Genomic DNA, 20,872 nt, shown 5'->3' on the forward strand with positions numbered 1-20,872 from the left:
GGAAACTCACTAAAATTGAAAAAAATGGTAATTATCCCGTTTTAAGTTCAATTCTAGTGATTGTGACCATGTCAGTTTAAAAACTTATAACAATACCTAATACTTATACAATGTTAAACTACTGTGCTTACCATGTATTGTGGCATGATTATTTTATAACACTCCGATAGTAAATTGAGATAATTATATGTTATGTACCTATATGCTTATCTTAAGATATACAAATAATGAATTACTCATTGTTAACGAGCAATGCAAATAGGCATAGATTTTGAATGTTAAGGTTACCTAATTACCTACGTGTTATTTTCTTAAAGATTATATACCTCTTCGGTAGTAACTAAATACTGTACTCAGAGTCATTGAATAGTTACTTAACTAAAGTCCTTAGCAATATTGTTTTCGGAACAAAATTCTTGCTATGCATGAAATAGATTAACACATTGGACGGCGTGGCGGTCACCGGTGACCAACGTTAGCGGAGGATTTGCCTTCAACCGTTTTCTATTGGCAGTCAAAGACTTAAGTAGGTAATAATCGTTAAATGTGTGAGTGCGGCAGGTAGTTGTTTGTGACAAAACTGTGTGTTTACTGTTAATGAGAATACAAGGAAGCTCAGCCTTGATTTTTAGAGTGTGATCTCTAATCTCGGAAGTATTACAGTATAAAAGATAATATCGACGACTAAAAGGCTAATCGGTCTAAGCGACTTTTTTTTTGCGATATTGAGTTATAAATATGCCTACATCATTCGATGGAGAAAAAGTGGATTCCGAATATGTATGTAACTCAAAATCGCCCAAAAATTTTGCTTAGATCAATTAGTCTTTCAATCATCGATATGTAGAAATATATTACTTTGTTTATTCGAGCCGGCCAATCAAAGCGCCGAACGCGCTCTCGTTTCGATTACTTTAAACGTAAAGCAAACTCATACTAAGGGTACTGATTGGTTAGTTCATTCGTGCCACCGTATTATGTTAGGACAAGTAAAACAATAAGTAAATATTAAAAAAGATATGGATTTTATTCTTTTATCAATAATCAATAACAATATTTCAGCTCAAAACATTATAATATTTAAAAAAGTTACAAAAAGGTTTTCTTATCACTTATTTACGTTCCCATGATTTAAATTATTTACTGATTTTTACTATTCAGATATTAAAGCTTTTTGTAAATCTTTAGTCAAAATATTACGTATACATTGCATACTAAGGTTCATTTTAATTTACAAATGCTTTTTGATTTTTCAAAAATTCTTCATCACCCTCATTTATCGTATATCTTACGTATTTAAGCTCATAATGACAATATTAATAAATATAAAATTGCAATAGTAAACCGTATGTCCATAGTTATAAATATTATAATTCATTTGACCAAAATCACCTTAAGTTTGACTAATACAAAATTTCCTGTGATCCACCACCAATCACATCGTTTTCTTATAAAAAAAACGATAGAGGTTATATGAAAATTACTTTGAAGTCTGAGAAGAAGCCTTTGGTCAACAGTGGCCATTTATAGGCAGTAGATGTTCTAATCAAAGTAGTAACATATCGTTGTAACTGATGATTTGCTAGCATACTTTTTACTAGTTAGTAACACAATTATAGCATTGTGAAAACAATAGGTTCCCTAGATGATGCTTCAAAGTGATTCGAGTCTGGATCGCAGAAAAAAGTATAAAAGGTATAATTAATTTTGCTCTTCCCTAAAACCCTGATAATGATATTGAAATACGTGAAGCTGAAATCATGCATTAAGTTGAAAGAGCAAAACTTTAAGAACCATACACTAATTTGGTCAAAGAAAACTGGGTAACTAAAGAAATGCCATCACAATGTATCGAAATACGGTTCACTATAGCAATTATTGCACCAAAATTCATCAAAAATAGTAATATATGTTTATCATTTAAACAGAAATAAAAATTCGTCCTTAAAACTATTTACAACATACAAATTGACTCTTTATACAACTAATTATACCCTGCAGGAGTTTCAAGTCAAATTAAAATATTCTGTGGAAAAATAATAATTAGGATTGATTTTGATTATGATATCGTAGACTCATTTTCTTTCGCACAAATGCCTTGAAATGCCCTGCTTTATTGTTCCTATGCTAACAGTACTGTTCCCTTAAAACTCTTCTCAAAATCTTTCCAGCTGCACTTTTTGGGACATTCTCTACAAATGTAATATCATCTACATGTTTATATGCTGCCACTTTCTCGTTAACAAACTCGCTGAGTTGCTGAGAAGTACATTTGTGACCATTCTTAAGTACTACGAAGGCTTTTGGTGATTCTCCTTTGGTTTGATGAGGAACTCCAATGACAGCTGCGTCGTTGACCGAAGGATGTTCTCGTAAAACGGATTCTAGTTCTGCTGGAGCCACTTGGAATCCTTTGACCTGAAAATGTACAGAATAGAATTTAGATGATTTCGACTTAACAAACGGTCTTCTGTCGAGAAGTCATTGGGGGAGGCAAATGTTCAGCAGTGGATTGCTGATGATGATGATAATGAAACTAGCTTGCTTATGGGCAGTGCTCGATCGTAGGCCGCATCATCACTTACCGCCAGGGGAGATAACGGCCAAAGGTCAACCCATCAAATGTAAAAAAAAAAACTGTTTTCTCATGATACCTTGAAATGGTTTGTAATGATCTCATTCTGCATTAATCCTTGTAATCAAATATCATTGTTATCAATGGTGGGCCTTTTACAATTTTTGACATAACTTTAGACTTCCAAAATCAGTAGACGAAGTTTTACTGTATCATTCAGCGCTGAATCAACATCCTGTTCATAAGCCGTGCTACTAATGCCCACTAATTCTTTCTTTTCTTTTTAAACGAAAATAGATTTTCTCCTGTGTCGTAGGTGCGTTTACAAACATACAAATTCACATACACATGACACCCAGACCCGAAACAACAATTTGTGTATCATATAAAGAGTTGTTCCGTGCGGGAATCGAACCCGCTATACGTTGCACGGCGTACGGTTGCCCAGACACCATCCTTTTAATCTTATAAAGCCTATCAATCGCTCTTACCTTAATTAGCTCTTTGAGTCTATCAGCAATAACGAGAACACCATCTTCATCAGCGATGCCTAAGTCACCAGTCCTGAACCAGCCGCCTTCTATGAGCGTTTCCTTATTGGCTTCAGGGTTGTCTTTGTAGCCACGCATCACTTGAGGACCTCGGACAAGGATCTCACCAGTCTGAAAAAATTACGATATTTTCTTTATAATTTTAAATAGATGATGCCTTACATATCATGATGCTTTTTACTTAAAACATTGAATAACATGAAAATCACATTAGATATTCATTCAACAAAATTAATGTGCCCGTGTCAAACAAAGAAAAAATGAATATGTCATTTTTTTAAGAAAAATTTAAGCTCCTATACAAAAATACCGAGCAAATTGCTTATCAATGAAAACAGATGTAGTACGAGAAATCATCCACTAGAGTAGAAACTTATAAAACCAACACTTGTAGTTTAAGAACTACTTTGCCCAACCCAGGAATTAAACCCGAGACCCCTTGCCCGGCAGTTGCGGGTTAAAAATTTATAGCCACAAAATTACAAACCTCATTAGGACCCAAGTTCTTGAAATCCGAGTCCACGATCCTCATCTCTGTATTCGCCACGGGTGGTCCAGTTGCTTCATAGCGGTTCAGCCCTTTAGGAGTAACTGTCAATGTTGGGGACGTCTCAGTCAGCCCGTAACCTTGTCTGAAGTCTACATCTCGCTGAGAATTAAATTATTTTCCATTTTATTAAAGTTACTTATACAAACTTTTATTAGTATCATTAATACTTTGAACGCCGCGGTGGTCACCGGTAACCGACGTTAGCGGAGGATTTGCCTTCAACAGTTTACTATTGGCAGTTAAAACTCTAAACAAATATATAAAATTTCTATTTCTATCTAAAGAAATCAACAGATACATAGGTTATTGTAATTGGTCGTAAAATTACCTATGATTTCTAATGACAAACAATCCAAGTAAAAGATCATTTAGTAAAAAAGAAAATGTCTTTAAAAAGTTCCAATCGCAATTTCAAAACTAAAATCAAGGGCAGAGTCGAACTAAGATTTAAAACCGCCATATTTTTTCTTTAATACTAATAATTGCATAGAAGGGAATTTTAAGAGATTCAGATATAATTTTATTGTAACATTCGTGAGACATACTAAATTAATTATTATGTTATCGGCTTACTCATGTAATTGTTTGAGGGAACTCGACTAGTTTCACGACGGCGATTGTCGTGCGACGCGAGCGCAACAATCGCCGTCGTGTCGCAGAATGCTGCTCATGAATATGAGCCTCTGGCATGGCTTGAAACTAGTCGAGTTCCTCGTCAAACAATTACGTGAGTAAGCCGATAACATAATAATTAATTTAGATTCAGATAATATCTTTGATACTTCATTTTAGAGTAGAAACCTTCATACCTGCATCCGTCTCAACAATCTTTCCACGTCACTACCAGCTAAAGGAGCTGCTCCGTTACATATAGTCTCTATGGGCTCCAGGGTCTTTGCAGTAGCCGCTGGATGAGATGCCATCAGGAGAACTGGAATAACAAATTAGAACATATTATACAAGTACATTTCTTGTTTTAAAGAAGAGTTCATTAATATTATGATCGACAACCAAAAATACAAAATCAACCATGGCAAGAGCAATAGAGGCATTTTTTTAGTGAACTATCTGTCTATCTAAGATTATGGCAAACTAGGATTTTGTAATTGGGGATATAGTATTGCTTGCCATCCAGCAGCAGTTTAGTTTTGAAACGAAAGAACAGAGATACTATGGCATCACTCAATGGTTGACTGTTAAATAATGCCACCCGACCTTAAGTCCGCCATTTTATAAAAATATACAGAAATGTAAATAAAAAAAAATAAAACTATTTTATCTTTGTTATACCCAAATGATTTCATCAATCTAGTACTTAATAAGTAAGTAAGTAAGTTAGTAAGAGTAATAAGATTAGTAAGTAAGTAAGTAAGTAAGTAAGTAAGTAAGTAAGAGTAAAAATAAGAAATTCTAAGAGTATAAGTAGTACTTATACTCTTAGAATTTCATGAAAATGAGCCATAATTTGTTGCCAAATAAATACTTAAACTTATGACCGTAATAACTACTCGAATTTATCAATATCAGTAAGATAAAGTATTTATTTTTCAAGTTGATGACATCTATTAAGAACAATAAAATAGAGACGACTAAAATGATTTCCAATAATTAATTTTCTCTTGTGGTTTTCCCAATACGTAATTAATTTTACTTTAGCTGTCATTTTCAAAATTACATCTGGCATCTCTTTTGTTACCCCTCCCTTCTGTGTTAGAAAACCAGTACATGATTTGGTCAAGTCAAAACATTCATTTCACACTTCCCCATATATGACCTTGAATTTACACAAGAAAATAGTAAACAAAAATAGATCTTACTCTCACTTACATACGGTCCAGTGAACTTATTCGTAATGGGACAAGTTTTATAGAATCCGGAATCAAAAGTCCATCGTATGGTCAACGAACGACCTTGTGCAAAAAACTATCGCGAATAAACAAATAAGGTTTGTGTGTGTGTGTGTATGATCATTGAAATTCTAGGTTATGTGGGTGTGTGTGTAAATATAAACATCTACATGGTAATTTTTAAATAAACATTTTATTTATCGTTTGCCTAATCGACTCTAAAAACTTTCGGTATTATCAAATCATTTATTTTAAGTATAGTTACTGGTTATTATATCGTATACTTATTACATAAGGAATATGATTGTTTGAACGCGCTATTCGCCGAAACTTCTGGTCCAATTTGAAAAAAATCTTTTTATTTATGTTAGATAGAGGAACTTTTTGAAGAAAGTTATAAGCTAAAACACCACGTTACGATCAAAAAGTGCCAAGCAGAGCGGGTGAAACCGCGCGGTAATAGCTAATCTTATATACTCAACCATTGCAATAACCTTATCAGTCAATCTGTCAATTAAGTGCAGCTTCTGATTGATAGTGAACCGATTGATTCTACAATCTATATCGTTGCATTATCTTTATTTCATGCAATATAATTTACTACAGTTAAACTGCCCTTATAAAATCACATTTTTTATTTTTATAGTCGACTACTTACTCAAAGGCGGTGCCACCATCAATACGTTAGTCTTTTGCTTCTCAATGCTGCTCAGGAATGCTTCAGGTTGGAATTTAGCTAAAGCAACCAGTTTGGCTCCGACGGACATCTTGTGGAACATGAGGACAGTCGCTGCGTAGATGTGGAAGAATGGCAACGCACCCATCACAACATCTTGATGAGTGGCTGAAAAAAATAGAAGAAACAAAGGTAATATAAACCATACATTGAAGATAAAACTTAATCTTGTCCAATTTACTAAAAGCTATCAACATCATATCTACAGCCTTTTAATGGCCACTGTTGACCAAAGCCTCTACTCACACGGAGAAAGTTTGAGCATTTATCACCACGCTCAATGCGAGTTAAGAAATTATAAACCCAGGTTTCCTCACGATGTTTTCCTTCACAGTTTGTTAGTGGTGTCTAAATAATCTTCGAAAATATATATTATTATAACTCGGAAAAAGTCACATCGGTACTTATCGTCGGTAGGCGGTTGGCATGAGGAGCGGATGTCTTATACCAACGGGCTACCACGATTTAAAGCTATGCAATGACGCTCCCGAAACATTGATATTGTTAATCACGTTTGCTATAAGAACTTCTGTATTCTTCCTACACTCATTTGGTGATAATTAAAACTAATGCAAACCCACCTGTTGTTTCTTTGTGCATAGCAATAATTGGCTCATTGATCTGTTCGCAGTTTGCTATAATGTTTCTATGGGTGAGCTCCACGCCTTTTGGCAGTCCCGTAGTCCCACTAGAGTATGGTAGGAAACAAACGTCGTTAGCAGTCCTTCTTACTTTTTTCAATATGGATTTATTAGCATGAATATCTTCACTCAAGTCGTTGAATAATGCAGTGCCTTCTGGAACTGGACTATCATTGGTTCTGACTACAACTATTGGAATGTCTAATTGGGCAAGTTTCAAAGCCTCCTTTATAGTTGGTACGATCTCTGGTAACGTTACTACCATCTTTGCTGCGGACAATTTCAGCTGGCGTTGGACTTCGTCTGAAATTAGTAGGAGAAACAGATGAGTTAGTTTGAACTTTATTTCATTAGTCTTTTGGATCCAAATTGCTTGCTACTTGTCTATCTATTTAATACCACTATGCGATTATAATTGTGACCTTGTGAAGTTATGACGTCGTCTTTCTCAGCCATGCTTATGATAACGTAAACCTTTTCAAATTGCTCGACATTATTCATCTTAAAATATGTCGATGGTTGAAAGTCTAATTGATCTAAGCGATATTAATTTCTATCATATTTGGAATCACCGTTTTTTTTCTACATTGAATGATAAAGTACAACTCAATATCGCAAAAAAAATGTCTCTTAGATCCATTAACCGTCATATATGTAATTTATTTTTCTTATAAAGTGAAGTTTTTCAAGTACCATTATTGTGGATTTATGGAGCAATTAGACCACATTTATTATTATTGTCACATCAATAAAATTGTGACGTCACTGTTTTATTACCATTGACGTCTCTTCGTTTCTTATTTACATTAACGTGGGAGAATAGAGCAACATTGTCTTCTAGAGTATTGTCTGGACCGGTTTAAAGACATTTTGCACTATTTAGATCTAAACAACTTCCTCTTGCAATTAGAGTGGTTTTGTTATGCAGGAAACAATTATTATGGTTACACTTACGTACATAGATTCTGTTGCCGATTTTTATTTAGTTCACCTATGATAAATTTTGCCTTTACACCCTTTAACCGCCTCTGCCGCATATATGCTATACATTTTTCCGTGTCTCTGTCGCTCATATCGTATTGTTCCTCGTTATTTAGTATAGATATATGTATTATATTTTTTTATTTTATAGCTACTTACTAGGAGCACGATAATTGATATTTAACTGGGCGGTTAAAGGGTTAAATTTGAAATCACATAATTTCATCCTAGTTCTAAACTCATGTGGCTCACTCGTTTCTTCTTTATATGAGACGATCAACTTTCTCAATATTAAAACAGTTACAGCTTATAAGTGAAGATCTACTTACGAGCAGTATAAATAGGATTGATGCTGGTAATTACTCCGCCTGCCTCCAATATACCCAGAGACACCAGAGGATAGTCTGGAATATTGGGTAACATCACTGCCACGGCGTCTCCATCCTGGATCTTGAACTTCGTCCTAAGGTTTGCAGCAAATCTGTTTGATAACTTGAACGCTTGCTCGTAGGTGTACCCTCTACCGGTCACTGCACAGACCTGGAAATAGAAGATTGGATGTCAGTCTCAGATACAATTTCTACTATTTTATTATAACTTTCGTGAGACATACTAAATTAATTATTATGTTATCGGCTTACTCACGCAACTGTTTGACGAGGACCTGGACTAGTTTCAAGCGACGCTAAAGGCTCATATTCATGAGCAGCATCCCGCGACAATCTAGCTTGGCTTGAAACTAGTCGAGTTCCTCGTCAAACATTTACGTGAATAAGCCGATAACACAATAAATAATTTGCACTTTCTGTTATGTTAGTGGTTATTCTTTTATAGTTGTTAAATAATAAAATAAAAATAGTAAATTGTAATATTGTGAGCTGTAGATGTATATCAAGTCGAGGAAGTCTTGTGTTCAATACCCTTAGTATGAGTTTACTTTACGTGTCAAATATTCATGGGACTTTAAAATTGTTGTTCGCCAATATTTTAACATTGTAATGACTACCGTACCATAATCGTAGTAGCTCTACAAGTTTCGAGTCACAGGAAGACTCTTCATTACGAACAGCGTGCACAGACGCGGCGACGTCACATCACTGGCTTTTCTCCACTCATTTACCGTGATTTTTAGTTAATTTAGTATCTCATGATAGTTATTATAAAAAAATGATGTTTTTTTTCTTAAGAATGAACGAAAAACATCATTTTCATAAAAAAAGAATGTTACAAAAACAAATAACAATTTCAAATCTCCAAACGCTATAGCTTATCAGTAATTCACGTCTTTTTCATATCTTGTTATTATGAAATCTCTGATAAGATGGCTTATAGTCATTAGGTTAAAGCACCAAAAATATAGTGGGCACCTGTCGTTCAAGGGATTATAATCTTCGAGTGGAAAAGTAGCGGCTTTTATTTTTATCCTGATATAAATCAACAACTTCTATTATCAGTACCCTTAGTACGAGTTTGCTTTACGTTGAACGAAAACAAAAAGAGAGCGCGTTCGGTGTTCCCCGCTTTCGTTTCGATCTCGTTAAACAAACTCGAACAAACTCATACGTACAGTATTGTTTTATAACCTTAAAATAATTATTATAAATAATAAGCTTTAAATAAAATAGATTGACTTGACCATCGCATGAAAATATTTTGTTTTGTTGACATTTCTCGTATTCTGATCGATTTCTCGTATTATAAACGATGGCCTATTGCATGCTTACATACGATGGCCAAGTCGATCTATTTTATTTAAAACGTAAAATGCTTAAATATTTATGTCACAATAAAATTTCCTAAAAGCAAATTAGTAATAAACAAATACTCACAGACACGGTCCTCTCCGGCCATTTATCCAGGTTCTGCCAGATATACTCATATAGCGTACAATTCGGTATATGAACATCTTTGAAAGGAGACTTGATCACTCTATCCTGAGTCCATACACTATGTTTCCTTATCACAACACTTGCATATTTTGAACTCTGTTTCACTGTTGTTAAAGTTCTATTTACGGTGAACAAGTTTCTGGCTACCATTGTGCTTTTGGTGGGTACAGGTTGTAGACTGAAAGAAAATATTTTTTTAACGTTAGTATAAATAAGCAGGTGATTGTATGTTGATATGTTATGAGATTGATAACGTTTAGTAGATCATATAAAGGTTGTTTGGCGCATTGACCGACACAATGTTTTTAAGAATTTTCAGGAAAACATTGTTGGTCTATTTGATTATGTAGCGTTGTTGCAGCGTCCTTTTCCATATATTTTTATGACATACCCCATGACACCGTTGCGTTGTCGCGACGCAACATAGCACAATGGACAAATGGAAAAATCCTCATCATAATGTAATTTATTTCACTGATAAAATAATTAAATACCGACAACTTAGCATCACGTCTTTGAAAGAACAGATAACAGAACTATGTCCTCTGTATGTCTTAGTTACTATGTCATTATTGTGTATGAACTGTCTTAAAAAATTATTGGTGGAAAATATTCAAGTAGTGCTTTCGACACAAAAGGAATAAAATGAGGTACCGTCCGACTCTTTATAACTAACCAAAAATAACATCAAAAGTTCGAGTCGTCTGTATGTAAGATTTGCGCGCAAACAAACATAGGTTCTTTAAAGACTTTGAGAAAATCTTAATAATTCTATGAAACAAGTGTCAAGTTATGAAACAAACATGAGCTGCGAACTATCTAGCGGGTTACCGAGGCTCCGGCTCGAAAAAAAGGAGTAGCACTCCCACTCGCCGCACCCAAAGCGGGAGAAGTCATTGGATGATTTTACTCTATCAAAAAAAGTTACAAAGAACCTGGGTAATTGACATCGTCTCTTATATGAAATGCAAGTAAAAAACTGACTAAGCTATGACTTGCCTAATGCAATTTTAATGAAACTGATAGCATTGTTGTGTTTTGGATAATATCAGTAACGACATAAAACATTATCTAACCCATTTTTTGTCAAACCAACTACGTGATCGTTAGACACTGAATCTTGATACTTAGTCCTATTTCAATCTTAATCAGATCTATGATTAAGGTTTATGTAGTTTCTATTAAAAATATAGGTAAGGCGAATTTAGATCTCATCAACACCCTATAAATGGGATACTGCTGACCAAATGCCTCTTCTCACACGGAGATTTGAGCATTAATCACCACGCTTGCTCAATGCGGGTTGGCGATTTCAAACTTATAATTAGACATTATAAAGCCTAGATTTCCTCACGACATTTTCTTTCACCATTTGTCAGTGGTATCTAAATAATCTTAGAAAGTACATATATCTCGGAAAAAGTTACATTGGTACTTGTCGTTGGTAGGTCTCGAGCCCGCACTCTAATGCATTAAAAGCATCTTAAACCCTGTTTTGAATTAAGATCGATCACAGAAATATTAAAAACTTAACTTATTATATCCATGAGATCCATTCTTAATCCCGTTTGTAAGAGAGTAAGTAATAAGAAAAAAGCCCAGAAATCCAATGAGTTGCTGTAATATGCATCTCTACCTACCCCTTCGGGGATAAAAGGCGTGACGTTGCTTATAAGTCCTATGAGTACATACGGGAAGGAAAAAGGAAACAAACAATACGAGTATGATGAGACACTGGAAAAATTTAAAATTCGCAAACCTAACTTCACGATTCGATCCTCATCATCAGGATTATATATCTGTACATTAATTCCAGTCGTAACCTGGAGTATATAAGCTACATTTTTGCATACACTGCACTCCATACGTTTACCAGCTGAGTATGAGTTGTGTCTATAAATAGATTCTATCGTATCCGAACGTGTTTGTACGTTTAAGTCCCTCTACCTCTTTTTTTTTTTTGCATCCTATCCTTGGCGGCCTGTCTGCTTCTCTACTGAGGACCCGTCAGCTTGTGCGGATGCCATAACGGGGGTGTTGCGTCAGGGCATGGAATACTACATTCCATTCTCGGATGCGACATCTTTCGGTGGGACTCGTCCATGGTTCGATGCCGACTGCAGACGTGCTGAAGCGCGAAAGCATGCGGCATACTTGGCATGGGCGGATGCCAGGCGTCGTAGGGCTGACGACATTCTTCAGAGGAAGAGAGCCTATAACCGGGCTGCCAAGTCATGCAAAAAGGCATTACGGATGGCTCGGTTCAACCACATTGGCCGAATAGGGAACAAACTGGCTTCTTACCCAGCGGGTAGTAAAGCGTTTTGGTCCCTGGCCAAGGCGGTTGAATCGAACTTCTGCCGCCCTTCACTCCCACCTCTCCTGGGGCCTAACGGGACACTGGCACACACCGCGGTAGAGAAAGCGAACCTGTTTGCTTCTCTATTTGCGGAATCTTCACGTCTTGATACTGGTGGCGCTTTGCCTCCTTCTCTCCATAGAGTTTGCGAGACGAATATGTCAAAAATTCGCATACGACAGAAGGAGGTATATAAGACGTTGCGTAATCTTGACGTGAACAAGGCCAGTGGCCCCGACGGAATCCCGGCCGTGGTTTTAAAAATCTGTGCGCCTGAGTTGTCTCCAATCCTGACACGCCTGTTTCGACTTTCTTTGGAGACTGGTCAAGTGCCGGTTGCATGGAAGCTAGCCAACGTGCAGCCTGTGCCCAAAAAAGGTAGTCGTGCCGACCCTAATAATTACCGGCCCATCTCGGTCACGTCCATACTCTGCAAGAGTATGGAACGTGTACTTAACAACAGGCTCCTGGCATACCTTGAAGGTAACGACCTCCTCAGTGATCAGCAGTATGGGTTTCGCCGCAACCGATCCACTGGGGACCTTCTTGCGTATGCCACCCACATTTGGAGCGAGGCCATCGAGAAGCACGGGGAGGCAATAGCGGTCTCTCTCGATATATCGAAGGCCTTTGACAGGGTTTGGCACGACAGCCTTATCGGCAAGCTTCCTGCATATGGACTTCCCGCTGATCTGTGCAGATGGATTGCAGACTTCCTGAGGGATCGGTCAATTCGAGTAGTCATTGATGGCTGCTCGTCTGACCAATTTGGCATCAACGCCGGAGTCCCTCAGGGGTCAGTACTTTCAGCAACGCTCTTTTTGCTGCACATCAACGACCTGCTTAAGCCCGGTATCTTTGGGTATGCAGATGACAGCACAGTTGTTGAAAGGTATGTGTCCGATGCGCGGAGTAGCGGAACACAGATCCGGTCTCTAAGAGAATCCATGGTCGAACGGTTGAATTCGTCCTTGAAGGCGGTTTCCGATTGGGGTGACGCCAACTTGGTCAAGTTCAACGCTACCAAAACCCAGGCGTGTCTATTCTCTGCCAAACGGAGTCAATTTCCGCTGGCTCCGACTTTCCGAAATGTGTCCGTTCCGGTAGCGGATCGTCTTGAGCTTCTGGGCGTAACTCTATCGCCAACGCTTAACTTCGGCTCTTATATAGAGTCGAAGGCGCATCTGGCTGGTAGGAAGTTGGGTATCCTCTCGAAGGTGAGACGGTACTTCACACCGAAACAACTGCTGAGCCTGTACCAAGCGCAGGTTCGGTCATGTATGGAGTACTGTTCTCACCTTTGGGACGGCTCGGCCAAATACCAGCTGGATGCGCTCGAACACATTGAAAGGCGTGCCAAGAGGCTCGTCAATGACGATGCGCTTGTGGAGGCCCGGCTTCAAAGCCTTGAACACAGGCGCAAGGTCGCAAGCCTTTCCGTTTTTTACCGGATACATTTCGGAGAGTGTGCGGGGGAATTGCACAACTTGATTCCCCCTAGTCCTTTTCATCATCGAACCACAAGACAATCGGCGAGGCGTCACCGCTTCATGGTAGATATCCCACCCACTCGCACGAAGCGCTTCGCTTCAAGCTTCCTTGTGCGAACTGCTAGGGAGTGGAACTCCTTGCCGGAGTCTGTGTTTCCTGATGGGTATAACTTGGGTGTCTTCAAGGCCCGAGTGAATAGGTTGCTTATGGGCAGACGTGCTCCACCGTAGGCCGTATCATCACTTACCATCAGGTGAGATAGCGGCCAAACGTCGACCCATTAAATGTAAAAAAAAAAAAAAAAAAAAAAGTTTATCGCTTGTGTTCAATGCATTGCAATTATCAATTTAATCATCAATGGATAATTATGGCAAGCAGGCAATCCTCTTAACTTAACCTAGCATGCAAGAGTAGCGTTGTGTCTTGCTTAGATCTGCTCTCCCGGCACACTACGGGTTAAGCAAATGTATAGATACTCATAGTCTACCTACCTACATTAAACAAGTACGTAAAATGCATGAAAATTAAAAATAAAACAAATGAATTATTCATTTGCCATACAAAACAGAATGAGTAATATTGTTGTTATCATTTACAGATGTAAGCCTATAAATACACTGACGGACAAAGAAGTTAAAGTGAGAACACACGGACACAAGGACGATTGAAAATAACTTTGAAAGTAATTTATTAACATAAATTCTTTTGTTCTCTGAATGAATGACTGCAATGCATAAACGTTATTATTGATAGTGGCTAATCGCGAATATCGATCATAAATCTTTCAATTCGAAACTCAATTTGTACAAATCATTAATTTGATAAAATAGTCGCATAATATTGCTAAGTTTCGTCTGATACGTATTTTTTATGGGATAAGCCCGTAAACGAGCAGACGGATCACCTGGTGGTAAGCAATCACCGCCACCCATGGACACCCAAAACACAAGAGGCGTTACAAGTGCGTTGCCGGCCTTTTGGGGGTTAGGAATTTAAGGGTTGTTGGGGAATCGGGAATTGGGAAGGGGGTAATTGGGCCTCCGGTAACCTCACTCACACAACGAAACACAACGCAAGCGTTGTTTCACGTCAGTTTTCTGTGAGGCCATGGTATCCTTCATTATGTTAGCAGTACCCTTTCGTCTAACTTCTGAACAATCAATTTTCTTTTTGAACATCCATTCTGTTGATACTGTTGCACGAATCATAATATTTTAAACCTTTGTTAGGTACCTCTTTCTTGGCAAGTTTGAAAACATACCATGTACCAATAATACCATGGCCTCTGTTGTTTAAATTATGTTTATATTAATATTTAACAATTGAATTTCGTTAGCATCATTTAGTTTTGGGGTTGAATTTTTTAACCTTTGGCCAGCTAAGTTATTCTGTAACTATCAAACAGACTATCTCTCGCCCGTCATTGGTCGATAGAATTCTCAAAACCAATGATATGGCAGACCACGATCGAGTTTACTTCAATCTTTTGAAGTCAAAGTTAAAGTCTCCCTGATCGATTTCGATCACGGTGGCTAGTCTGTCTAAATATATAGACTCATGCATAGTAATGCATGGGATATTATACGGCAAAAGTGTATGCGCACACAGGTGCACTCTCTGTTCCCTCACTCTCAGACCCCGATGGGACGGCAGACCGAGACGTTCGGAGAACAGTCAGGCGCAGAACCAATGGCTTAAAGTGCTTTCCGAAGCACGGGAGTGAGATACCGCCAAACTTCCTGACTCCATGCTAATAATGGTCATAGTGGTGTCTATTTATTCTTAGAAAGTGCATATAACGAAAAATGTCACGTTGGTGTTTTGCCGTTGTCAGGTCTTTGATCGTCCTCTACCTTGACTTTTGTAATAAATATAATAAGGTAAGTAATAACAATTCAATAAATGGACGTACGACAGAGCTCCATATAATAATTCTAATTGTATATAACTGTAATAAATTGGTATTATGCCTAATCTGTTAGAAAAGATTAGTATTAGATTACATTTTGTCCTTATGAATACCGATATCTTTCATTAATTTAATATGTATAAGTAATTATTATTGCTTTCTTTCCTTCTTTTTCTTTAAGGTACCAATAAAATTATATAACTGCTAGCTGACTAAATCACGGCTCGTTAGGTGGAAACTTATTATGTAGACATAGGTATAGACATCTACATTTACAGCGCAACGTTATCATTTTCCCGTGCGTAAAGAGCCATCAGACCACCACAGATGGGGTCTAGTAGGGCTGATGCCTGATCCGAAACTGCTGACTACATAGCGGGTTTACCGGGGTCAGGCTCGAAAAGTAGGAGTACGAACGGGATGGTTTTAGTCAATAAGAGTCTGACACTCCTCTCTCCTCGCCTAAGGCGGGAGAAGTATTTGGATGATTTTCTCACCTAAAAAAACGTTATCATTTTGGACCATGATCCAACCTTTAATTTATTTTTTCATTTTGATTTTTTACGTGTAATAAACAACACTGAAAAATAATGCATTAAATACCTTATCACTTTTCTAAAATCTCACTCTTCAACTTTTTAGGCATATAAACACAAAACAAACACTTCGTCTAATCATACGCTAACTAAATTACCTACACAGATTAAAAATATTTCACAGTGATTATATCATGGAACGCCATTTGTAGGCCATTGACCTCACAATGCTATGTGGTATGTGTTTGTTATGTTACTGCACAACACATACGACACCGGCTGACGATCGTGCATAAATAACTAAGCGTAGAATTGTAAATACATTTTGTTAATAAATGTAAAAGGCGAAAGTGAATTTGTTTGTTTACTTTGCTATAGGTTTTTTTTTAGGGTGGATATCATCCAATGACATCTCCCGCCCTGGGCGAGGCGAGAGGGAGTGTCAAACTCTTACTGACTAAAAACCACCTCGTTCCTACTCCTGCTTTGAGCCGGAGCCCCGATAACCCATTAGGTTGTCAGAGTACTCGATTTCTACTAAGAAATTGTAGATAGGCGAGATTAAACGAACTTGACTGCATGTCGAGTCGGAGCCCCGGTGAACCCGGTAGGTAGTCCGCAGCTCCAGATCAGTTGCCATAGGTAACTTCTAAACTGATGAATCGATTTTGATGACTTTAGGTGTACTCGGTGCCCCTTATCGGTGCTGAAGGTGGCCACCAAGGTTTTAGAGAGGTAAAAATCTTAACTACTTCCTAGTCATTTCTCTCCAAAAAGCTAGGCGCATTTTGAAGGTTTCCCCCCAGTTATCAGAAAATAAGAATAGGTCTACTGATGAGGATGACTGCTGCACTGAAACTGCACTAGTTTATATTTTTTATGTATTTGATAGGATAAAACTTGACCACCATTTAGCCTGGTAGTAAGCTGCGGACTATCTAGCGGTTTTATCGGGACTCTGACTCGAAAAGTAGGAGGTAGAAACGGGGTGGTTTTTAGTCAGTAAGAGTCTGATTGCACTCCCTCTCGCCCAAGGTGGGAATAGGATGATTTTCCCCCTTAAAAAAAGCCTGGTAGTAAGCGAAGATGTGACCAACGCCGAAGCACTCCTCCAGTAAGATACCTTTTCACTTCAATATTGGGCCTATCTTTTTAATACTGCAAGTTGCAAGGTACAGAGAATTTAGATTTATTTTATTACTAGCTTTTGCCCGCGACTTCGTTCGCGTGGAATAGTGACTTCCGGCAAATTTTTGGTTTTAACCACATAGTTCCCGATCTCGCGGGATCTCTTCAAAAATGAGATGTGGAAGATATTCCAGGGAACTCTTCAAAAATCAACATAGCTCTGCGTTTGAATTTAATAGATGTATACTCACTTAGGGCATTGAAAAAATATTTTAAAAACGGACTTAAACTAACTTAAAACTAAAGAAAGCTACGAATTACGAATTTATAACAATTAAAAAAGAAACTATATTACAACCTATCCTCTATGCTATAATAACCAAGCTTAAACTAAATAATTTAAAAGAAACGACTTAAATCTAATCTAATTAAAAAAAAAATTAGACTTACAATTTTATTAATAAAACTAACTACAGTAACTACTAATAATCGATATCAAACTAAACCTATGTTAAATAGTTTAACCAAAAAACCAGGAAAACCCAACAAATAAACTTATTAATTGACAAATACAACGAAACCAATTTAGAATATACGAAACAGCAGGACCACTACAGACAAATAATCATACGACTGATAATACACTTTTTCTACGATAGTACCGAAGCGCTCGGCCGATACCCAACCAAATTTTTTTTTTTTTTTATTTATTTATACTCCGTTCGGGCATTTTCTTTGTACTAAAAGTTTAATTATATTGATATTATTTTTTTCATACCTTTTTACTATTTATTTACTTTTTTCGATGAATTAAAACAATAACATGAACCGAAGTCGTGTAACGATCGACATAGAATTATCTATACTCCGTTAGAGCATTTTCTTTGTACTAAATGTTTTATTATATTGATATTATTTTTTTCATACCTTTTTACTATTTATTTACTTTTTTTCGATAAATTAAAACAATAACATGAACCGAAGTCGTGTAACGATCGACATAGAATTATTTATAAATAATTTATTTCTTATTTTTATTTTTTGATTTTTGAAATAAAAATATATCTATGTCCTTTCTAAGGTTCTAAACTATATCTGTACCAAATTTCAACCAAATCCGTCAAATAGTTGCGGAGATTAATGGTATAAGCATAGAATGTTCGACGTGATTCTTTAATTTGACATAACTTTTTTATTTATGAACCGATTGACATGAAACAAACACTAAATGTAAATTTAAGCATCCCACAATATATTCGTGAAAACCGCATCCAACTCGGATCAGCCGTTTCTGAGATTAGCGCGCACAGACGAACAGACAAACAGACAAACAGACAAACAGACAAACAGACAAAATAAAAGTTAATTACATTTTTGGGTTCGACATCGACATAACAATAACCCCTGCTATTTTTTTTATTTTTATTTTCAATGTACAGACAGCACTTTTCTACGATTTTATTATATGTATAGATTATTTTAATTTAGAGAAGATTCTCTAAATTAGTAGCACTTACGCGGTATTAAGTAAATAATAATTATGGTATGGCCATAACTCGTCTATGTTTATCTTTGCCTACAGTTTAACTAGAATAATATTTAGGTAGGTACTTCAATCCACCTAATATTATAAATGCGAAAGTTTGTGAGTATGGATGTTTGTTACTCTTTCACCTCAAAACGGCTGAAGGGATCGGGATGAAATTTGGAACAGTAGTAGATTATGGTCCAGAATAACATAAGCTACTTTTTATCCCACGGGAATACAGGCGAAGACGCTGGCAGAAACTAGTTATGCATAATAGCAACTTAACTATGTAGAAAGGAACGTTGATGCTTAATCCTGATAACCAATAATAATTCCTATAGGTATAAAATAAAGTCTTTAAAGAATCAACAGATGTTATGACTTCAATCTAGACTAGTACTTTGAATAAAATAATTTCATACTATCAATAGTGATGAGGATGACTGCTGACAGAAGAATGGTTTTTGACCTGAATACTAGTAGGTACTTTCAGTGCATTCGGATAGTTAGTTGAAACTTATAACATATTTTCACTCAAGATCAAACCTACACACAATTATGTACTTACGACCGAAATATTATCCAAAAGTACCTTCATACTACATTAATTATGGATTCTATTATTTGGTGTATTACGATGTCTTATTCACTCTCGTGCATTTTTGTATATTTTTTCCTGTTTATTCATATAACACAACAACAATCAGGAAAAATTCTAGCCTAAGGCTTATAGATCAATCATGGAAAATATTATGTTTTCGAAAAATACACGGGAGCACATTATTCAATCTACCCACAATAAATTCAATATCTTTTATAGACCTCTGTATCTGACCAATTGAGGACTTGAATGCTACCTAGGTCTATACCAAGGTTCCTAGTTATGGCCCGATACCTAAGTGTGATTCTTGCTTTTCATTATACAACTTAGCATAGGTGTAGATAACTTTAAACAAAGTTAATGTTTTATAAAACTACCCGTCAACTAATATCCTATATTCGTTTCTAGTAAAATAATCTTATTCCTATCATTTAGCATAAACCCAGAACTGCAGCCTAGCGGGTTACCGGGGCTCCGGCTCGAAAAAAAAAAAGGAACGTGGTGGTATTTAGGCAGTAAGAGCGAGTGGGCGGCGGGAAAAGTAATTGGACGATATTTTCCTACCTCAAAAAAAAAAAAAACATTTAGCATAAAACAATAGGGAAAATTATTATAATCAATCTCTTAGAGTCAAAGTTCAAAACCTTTGCATTGCGGACGGATGGAAAACATCATAGACTTATCAATTTGTCATTCATTACCAATGACATATGACGATAAAACCCTATGTTTAGACTATTATAACTAGTCAGGTTACTGGGTGAACCTAAGTCACACAGCGCAGCGGTCAAAAGTTGAAACAAGAACTGTGAACTAGCATCCATATTAAAACAAATCTGCATAAAACTACTTACGTAAAAAGGTGTGTAATTAAAACATGTAATCACTATTCAAATAATCACAATCACGCACAAGATTGTTGTAAACAAATATTTGAAAATTTTAGGGAACACGGTGATACGACCGGCCGCGATGGAATCGCGCGGGCAACTGACATCAAAATACATGTTATGTACTTCTACCCGCTAGCCGCTAACAAAGAGCTATCGAGCATCGAGGTTTAATCAAAAACAGTAAGTTATCGGTAGCTATCTAATAAGGTAGATGTTAAACAGACAGACAGAGTTGCAAAGCTAAAAATAGTGCAGTTTTTCTGAATTTTTCTGTATCATTATCTGAAAATCTAGATAGATGTGAACGGATGATAGAAATGTTTACTTGCATGTTAGTAAATATATTTGGCATACCCATATACTACAGAAAGATATAAGTAGGTGCCTCTGTTTATTTTTTTAAACTTGGCCCGCGTTCGTATTTTCTCTTGTGTTGTGGGTGCATTTACAAACATACATGTACCCGGAACAACAATTTATGGATCACACAAAGAGTTTTTCCTTACAGGAAACGAAGCCGCAACACGTTGCGCGGCAGCCGGTTGCCCTGCCACTGCACCAAACGTTAAGTATTGTTACCAAGATTTTCAATTTAATTATGAGACAAGACCATAACCTCCCAAGACCGTTGCAACTCCTGTAAGCCAGGATCTACAG

At 36.8% G+C, this 20,872-nt stretch overlaps 1 protein-coding gene across 1 annotated transcript; it reads right to left on the reverse strand.

Annotated features, from left to right (window-relative positions):
- Nucleotides 1–1,002: 1,002 nt before the first annotated feature.
- On the reverse strand, nucleotides 1,003–20,346 carry LOC118267912 (uncharacterized). Its single transcript, XM_035582165.2, has 9 exons — nucleotides 20,177–20,346; nucleotides 9,711–9,948; nucleotides 8,211–8,421; nucleotides 6,841–7,203; nucleotides 6,182–6,367; nucleotides 4,486–4,607; nucleotides 3,614–3,775; nucleotides 3,067–3,237; nucleotides 1,003–2,418 (listed from the first exon to the last, which is right to left on the reverse strand). The coding sequence occupies exons 2-9, from the start codon at nucleotides 9,918–9,920 to the stop codon at nucleotides 2,128–2,130; spliced, it is 1,716 nt and encodes a 571-aa protein (XP_035438058.2). The 5' UTR covers nucleotides 9,921–9,948; nucleotides 20,177–20,346; the 3' UTR covers nucleotides 1,003–2,127.
- Between the last annotated feature and the right edge of the window lie 526 nt (nucleotides 20,347–20,872).

The sequence above is a fragment of the Spodoptera frugiperda genome, chromosome 6, assembly GCF_023101765.2.
Source record: "Spodoptera frugiperda isolate SF20-4 chromosome 6, AGI-APGP_CSIRO_Sfru_2.0, whole genome shotgun sequence".
Classification (NCBI taxonomy): Eukaryota; Metazoa; Arthropoda; class Insecta; order Lepidoptera; family Noctuidae; genus Spodoptera; species Spodoptera frugiperda.